The sequence below is a fragment of the Hippocampus comes genome, unplaced genomic scaffold, assembly GCF_001891065.2.
Source record: "Hippocampus comes isolate QL1 unplaced genomic scaffold, H_comes_QL1_v1.1 scaffold202, whole genome shotgun sequence".
NCBI classification, from domain to species: domain Eukaryota; kingdom Metazoa; phylum Chordata; class Actinopteri; order Syngnathiformes; family Syngnathidae; genus Hippocampus; species Hippocampus comes.
In genome coordinates this window covers 890,739-898,475 of record NW_017805829.1, presented here as the reverse complement: position 1 = coordinate 898,475, position 7,737 = coordinate 890,739, and the positions used below count along the sequence as shown (strand labels likewise).

The following is a 7,737-nucleotide window of genomic DNA, read 5'->3' as shown; positions in this document are numbered from 1 at the left end:
CCCCCCCGCCCCCCAACCCCTCCACTAAATGTGTCACGCCAGCCAAATGTCAGAGGAGATCCTGTCAGAAGATATCGAGGCAGGCCACAAAACATCAGATGGGAAAAGGAGTCATGAAAGCGATGACGAGAGCAAAGAGGTGGAGGAGGAACAAAGAGAATGGAAAAAGTGGTGCACATGTGTTTGCCTTTGCTGAGCACCTGTGTCACCCTTAATGACTTGTTGTGTGACCTGCTTTCTTTTTGGCAAATACTAAGCGCTCAAACTCCTGCCTACCCCCACTGGACTAACTCAATATGCTTTGATGTAATGATGTGATGAACTAACAAACATTGAAGCTAACCAAAGTTGCAACTAAGGCGCTTTACACACATAAAGACAATGGGCTGTTTTTGTCCCAGTTTTTGCCCCTTCCCAACCAAGGACGTCAAAAGTCTGATACTGAACACTGAATAGTTTAGGTCCTGAATACACTAAAGAATATAAACCCATTAGGGTTCTGAGGTCACCAGACGTGGGTCAATTAGTGAAGTTCAGAGTTCAAAGCAAACATGGTGAATCAGCATTTAGCTGTTCTGCATGCAATTAGATAAGCTGCCAACAGAACAAAAGTCAGCCTCAAGTGGAAATGTTTCTAAATCCAAATTAAGAATTTGCTATATCATCATCCTTCTGTCTGAAGTGTGTTCAGCATAGATTTTCCCAGATAACGGGGTTCGAAACAGGTCGGGCCGGCAAGCTTAACTATTTAATGTGTTCAACATATCCAGCCAAAAATGTTCACATAAAAGCCACAGATTTCCGAGTCATAACTGTTTGAATTGTGGTGTGTATGTTGCCAATCAAGATGTGCAGGAAACGAGGAAACAGCAGTAAATAAAACAATATGTCCTACACAATGTCATTTCTTTGCATAAAAGTGGGTTCTCCAGATGTCAAGTCGTTTCTAGATGACAATGTAATTTTTCACTTCTCCCGTGTCCGGTCCTCAACAGAAACGTATACCCAGGAGTCCCTCCATCCATTCATCCATTTTCTAATCCGCTTATCCTCACGAAGATCACGGGCATGCTGGATCCTACCCCAGATGTCTTTGGGGAGTAGGCAAGGTACACCCTGAACTGGTAGCCAGCCAATCGCAGGGCACACATAGACAAACAACCATTCACATTCACAATCCCACCTCGCCATGCATGTTTTTGGAATGTGGGAGGAAACTGGAGTATCTGGGGAAAACCCACGCAGGCACAGGGAGAACATCCAAACTTCACTCAGGAAGACCAGAAGCCAACACTGCACCTCTGCACTGTGAGAAGGATGTGCTAACCCAGGGGTGGGCAATCCCAGTCCTGGAGGGCCGCTATCCTGCATTTTCCATCTGTCCCTGTTGCAACACACCTGATTCAATTGTTCAGGCTTCGACAGAGCTTGCTGATGATCTGATCATTTGAATCAGGTGTGTTGGAGAAGGGACAGATTGAAAACATGCAGGATAGCGGCCCTCCAGGACTGGGATTACCCACCACTGTGCTAACCAGTCGACCACTGTGCCACATGTCCAGTAGTGTCTGTTCTTCATTTTTTTTAGAGATCACGTCTGATCATGTAAAAGTTTTACCTCGCAGGACTTGTGTCCACATTAGTGGCAGAAGAGAATCTTAACGAGTGTGGTGCTCTGTGTTTGGAGTGCCCTATGAACATTATGATCAAAACTCTTAAAATGCTTGATATGTTGTCTTTTTGTGAAACCGATGGTTATGGTATACCTTGGATGGTTATTTCAAATAGGGGTGTGTGTGTGTGTGTGTGTGTGGGGGGGGGGGGGTCAATCAGTGTTATGTGTCTGACTCTCGACTCCACCCATATCAGTTATGGAAGTTGTACTGTTTCTACAAATACTGATCATTCAACCACATTCATATAAAGATGCTATTTGCACATTCAGGTCTTATTCCCAGTGTTCATGATTGTCATGGTAGTCTAAAAACATGGCCAGCCTACCGAAGGCAGTGTACAATTCCTCCCTGGTCAGGCGGTGGTCATCATCGACATCGTTGTACTTGAGGAGATCCAACAACGTACACTCGCCAACGTCCTTGGGCAGACCCTGGTGCTTGATCACCTTGAGAGAGATAGGACGACGATCCATTAGTATTATTATTATTATATTAGTATTCTTATTATTATTATATTATTATAAATAATGTAAATAACCAACATAGCAAACCGACATCCTTACTAATTGACATTGTACCTGCCTAACATCGTCACAAGCCAACACTGTCACTAACAAAGCTTATAACAGATGATGTTGCTAGCTGACACCACATTTAACCGACATTGTAGCTAAAAGGCGATATCGCAAACCGGTGATATAAGAAATGACATTCTAACTGACTGACAGGTAACCAACATCACAACTACTTTAGGAGTAATAGTGAATAACCGCCCTTGCAAGTGATCGACATTGTGGCCAACCATCATCATACCTAAGTGACAACGCTACGAGACAACATAATTAACTAGCTAACTTCAGGACATACAATTGTAAATTACGAAACATTTGAACTGACGGACAACGTATCTCACCAAGATCACACCTAAGCAATTCCACACCTGAGATTTAAAATGTATGGCATTGAAAATCAACAACATTGGAGCTAACTAATGTCATAGTAAGCCAACACTGTGACCAACAAACCTTGTAACTAACCAACCTAGTAGCCGACCAATATTGAATCTGACCAATATCACAGCTAATCAACATTGTAACAATGTACCTAAAAGACATCTTACCTAACCGACGTCATATCTAACCTAATTACAGTGACTATACTTTAATTTTTTTCCCCAGACACTTAACAGCTGTTCCTTGCTGTTAATATGTGATGTCTATGAACACTGTTGCAGTACTTAATCTCATTTTCAAGGCTAAATGAAATTGAAAAGATGCATCAGGCAGGCCGGTGAAGGGCCTCTTCAAAGTCACGTTGGAAAATTACACCCTGCACTGTCGCATCATCTTTTGACGTGAGGTTTGCCTGAACAAGCGTTCACTCCTTGCATGCTGTCATGAGGCACAGTCTGTGGATGTAAAAAACATGTAAAAATATGTATTGAAATGAGATGTCAAAGCTGGCAAACAGCTAATAACAACACTCTGAACTTCAGATGGAATAAATGAAAAGGAATCTGAAGAGACATTCTGATGTATATAACAAAGCCAATCAAAGTAACCTCGCTCTTAATCTCCTAACGATCAAAGGCATTTATTCACTGGATCTATTAACTATTCTCATTAAAAAAATAATAATAATAATAATAAATAAATAAATCTGAATCTTCTCATCATATTGATGTTTTTCCATGAAAAATTGGAAACATTTTCTCAAAGACACATCTTTATTATCAGAAGATGATGGCTTTTATTGCTTAGAAATTCAGACTATGCAAAAAAAAAAATATCCTAATATTCTCATACTACAGTATTCCGCCCATTTTTTCAAGCTACACGTTTTCCCTTTTAAATACAACATTAACCTTATTAAATTACTGCTAGTTTTCTTGGAAAAAAATGTTTTTCTTTAAGAAATACAAACAATACATGGAAAACGTTTTATGACAAAAAATTATGACTGGAGAAAAGTTGCAACTTTCATAGTCTCACCCATCTGTTTAGTATATTGTTCAGCTAATATCATTATTTCCTTTGGCATTTTAACCAACTGTCAGAATATTAACAAAAGTTTCTGTTTTTTCTTTATCTCTGTGTACATCAGGGTTCTCCACATCCGGTCCTCAGGAGCCTCCACCCAGTATTTTTTTTATAGGTTTCCCTGTTCCAACACCCCTGATTCAAATGAGTGATTGTGAAGAGGCGTGTGCAAACCTTGTTGATGAGCTGATCAATAATGTCAGCATTGGGCAAACTAATGTCATTCAAATTTGGTGGTCAGTGGCTAAATTCCTGATGAGGAGTTTAAGGTACAAAAATGAGTTATTTAAACTCTAAATGGGTGATCTGCTTTCCATTTACCTGTGAAAGTTCGCTTGTTGAGATTTGCCCATTGTTGTCTGCATCGAAACCTCGGAACATAGCGTCGACCAGCTGCTTCCTGGCGGCCATATTGTCCTCGTGGGCCTCACGTGTCACCTTTGTCACCATGTGTCTTTTGGCGTACACCTCCAAGACCTTGGCCTTGAGGCGCCGGTAGTCGCTCATTCTGCAGCTGTCACCTGGAAGGAGCAAAAAAGCTGACATTAAACACAATGACTGAAATGTAAAGTAGTCCATTTACCACACACAGTGTAATATGAATAGGTTAAGAACAATAAAATACCCTTTAGATATTCAAGAGGGTGTCACAAATCATATTGAATAATGTCAATCACTAATGTCGTTTAAAACTCCACTGCTAACTAGCGGGAGAAGCTAATTTAGCCAGATACAGTTTCACTCAGGGCTTTAGTCAAGCTAAACGTTAAAACTAACCACTTGCCAGCTAGTGCAAGATGCTAACAAAAAGGTTGACGTCACTTAAAAATGGCCAATTTGGGTCCTTGATGAGTTCATGATTTACAAATTGGATGACACTGTGTGACGATTGTTACTGTCGGCGAAATTGGTGCAGCATTTATAGCAAGTTGAGGGAGAGGTGGCTTAGTCGACTAGCGACAGGATCACAAATTAGGTGTTGCCTTTAACAGCCACCTTCTCAGGCTCTCACATCGTTCATGTGAGGAGGCCACGAGGAAGTCACGAGTCAAACGCGGAGCAGTCACTGTCAGATCGTCTCCGACATCTGCCGCTGTTACCGCCACCATACATCACTGAGACAATGACTGAGATTTCATTGGAGATTGAGCAGCAGTGGTGGGAAGTAACAAAACACAAATACTTCACAACTACTACTAGAAATGTTTCATTATCAGTAAATAGCAATAAAATTAGTGAAAACCACGTTTCACGCAAAAAATGAAAACATTGATTCTGAACCAACAATGGATGTGACAAGACCCCCTCAGCTAACCATGAGATGAGTTTTGATTGCAGTTTCAGCCCAGTGTGTGTTCAGCTAACCAGTTTCATGTGTAATGTTTCAAGTCAAACAGTATGCTGATGTTTCTTCAGTGTGATGTTCTCTTGTAATGAGCAGTTTCGGTAGAGTATGGAATGCCGTCACGTTGTGTTTCTGAGTGGACACAAAGCTTTGGGCTGTGAAAGGAGTAAAAAGTGTGTGGTGATGGCTCGCCCATGAAGGGACGACTGTTGTGAATCTCTTGACAAGAGGCAGCGCCAGACAAGCCGCCCGCTTCGCAAATGGCACAATGAATAAAAGATAAATGGCTGTCAGCGGACCCTCGGGGACGTGAAGGTCACGGCCGTCACGGTTCGGCGCACACACGGACACACGCACACGCTCTGAGGTACAGTAACCACCATCGCAAGCCTTTCTCTCTCCGATTGTGAATGGAGAAATAGAGGTAATGTGAGATGTTGATGTGTTTGTTTGCATGCTAACAGTACTCCGCAAAGTCTTCAGCGGAAACTCTTTTGACGGACGAACATATTGACAAGCAATTCCAATTACAAATGAACATCCCATAAAGCAATGCGAAAGCCACATCGCATTGTGGAATGCGGTGGCCATTTTGATTAACATAAACAGTACCGTGTGCAAAAAGGCTAAGATGTTGTCCTGTGATTTGCAAGCAAACGTGTTTTCTTGTTTTGTTTTGTTTTAAAATGTTTTCACTCTCATGATTCTCTTTTTGTTTAGATTATATTTGGGGGGGGGGGGCTTCTTCACGTGCTTTTTTTGTTCCTTGTTTTGGTTTCGTTTCCACCTGTTGGTGTCAACCAATCAGCTCCCTCAACCCTTTTGTGTCCTGTCCAGGTGTTCCTTGTTGTCTCGTCAGTATGCTTGTATTTAATTCCTGGGTTGTGTCAAATTATAATTATTATTTTTTAAATACTTTGACAACTTTTTGTTGGAAAAAAGCAACAAAAAAATAAATAAAAAATAAAAATTTCCAGAGCATATGGCACATTTGTCTTTTTCTTTTTTTTGGTGTGGCAGATGGGTTCACATTTGCCACACCAACAAGGCTTGGAGTGGAATCATCTCAACATCATTTTCAAGTCATTGGAGCTGCATGGTTTTATTCAATTAAATATGAATCTGTGAATTATTCAGGAAAGAGGAAATAAAGGGAGCAACAAAAAAATCATTTTTTTAATTTTTATTTTTATTTATTTATTTTAAGCCAGTTCATGTGTCCCTGAAACGAGACAGAGCTCAAGAAATCTTATGTTTTGTCAAAAAGCAACAGTATCGGAAAGATGGATGTCTTTTTATTTTATGTGGCCGACCGAAATGAAATTGCTGGAAATGGCTAATGTGCGCGATCCATCCAGACAAAAGCAGGCCAAGGTTCTGAAGACGCAACCGCAGAGCTCTTTAGTGTAACAGCACATTTATTCACACATGAAACCTTATTTATATCAATCGCGCCCTATAATTTGAAATACAGTGAAAAAAACCCTTGTTTCTTCTTTTTAACTGCAAGGAATGCATTTTATTCTGGAAATGTGTTGTAACTTTCATCCATCCATCCATCCATCCATCCATCTGCCAATTATCTGAGCCGCTCACCCTCACGATGGTCACAGGCGTGCTGGAGCCCATCCCCAGCTGTCTTCGGGCAATATACAGAGTACACACTGAACTGCTTGCCAGACAATCGCAGAGCACACATACACAGTGATAATTTTACAGTTTACCGCCAGCGAGTCCAAGGGACTCACTGATCAGAAAAGTATGAGTCCCATTATGCATTTAGAGAGTCCCAAATTTCGATTTCTGAAATGGTCTACTCATTCAATTGCATATTATAATAACACAAACAACAACATATACATACAATTATAAAGAAATGCTGCAAAAATTTAAATAATTCAGTAGCAGGCCTGTGAACATATAACTGTGATGATGTTTGTATTACTTACTTTTACTTTTATTTTACTTTCATAATTTTTGTTTGCATTTTGTCATGTTATTGTATGTTTTATATATGTTCAATAAACAATAAACAAACAAACAAACAAACAAACAAAATCAGAGTATTTTTTCCAATCTCACACGGCAAAGATTAATTTACTGGTAATCATTAATACAGGTAAGTATTGATGTGGCTTGACATCCTCTTCCTAAAACGATGCATGTGTAATCTACTATCACTTTGACGAAAGAATCTAACACACGTCATCATGAGTTCTACCAACACTTAACATCAGCATTACTACACCTTGTGACGAATGTTGTATTCCGAAAGGTACCATGCTACAACCAGTAAGTTATAGAATAACCAATACTGTTTCATAATATTTTTCATAGCGATTAGCCTACAAATCTAATGACCAACTTGCCTCGTAATCGTGCCTCTCGTCGTATCTCGCTCTCGTGTTCTGTGCATACATCCCAGGTGAGTTTAGTGATATGCCCTTTGGACGACTCATACGAAAAATCAGACTGGCATTCCCATTTCTTAAATGTCGTTATTAGTAGACCTTTGTGAGTTTTTTCGCCGCCATCTCAAACGTTCATCCGCGCGATTCCTCAGTTTGCGGACTAAAATAGCAACCCGCATGCGCACATAACGTTATCTGTTGCGTCCCCCCCCAACACTGAAAACAAAACAAAACGAAAGTAAATTAGAAGAAACACACTCACACAC

General features: G+C 40.4%; 1 protein-coding gene across 2 annotated transcripts in view; it reads right to left on the bottom strand.

The window, feature by feature from the left end:
* Positions 1-7,737, bottom strand: part of fstl5 (follistatin-like 5) — a 137,227-nt gene that overhangs the window by 57,886 nt on the left and 71,604 nt on the right. For both annotated transcript variants that reach the window (XM_019887445.1, XM_019887446.1), the window contains exons 5-6: positions 4,037-4,236; positions 2,002-2,122 (exon numbers count right to left, since the gene is read on the bottom strand). In XM_019887445.1, coding sequence (XP_019743004.1) covers positions 2,002-2,122; positions 4,037-4,236 — 321 coding nt within the window. The remainder of the gene's footprint in view (positions 1-2,001; positions 2,123-4,036; positions 4,237-7,737) is intronic.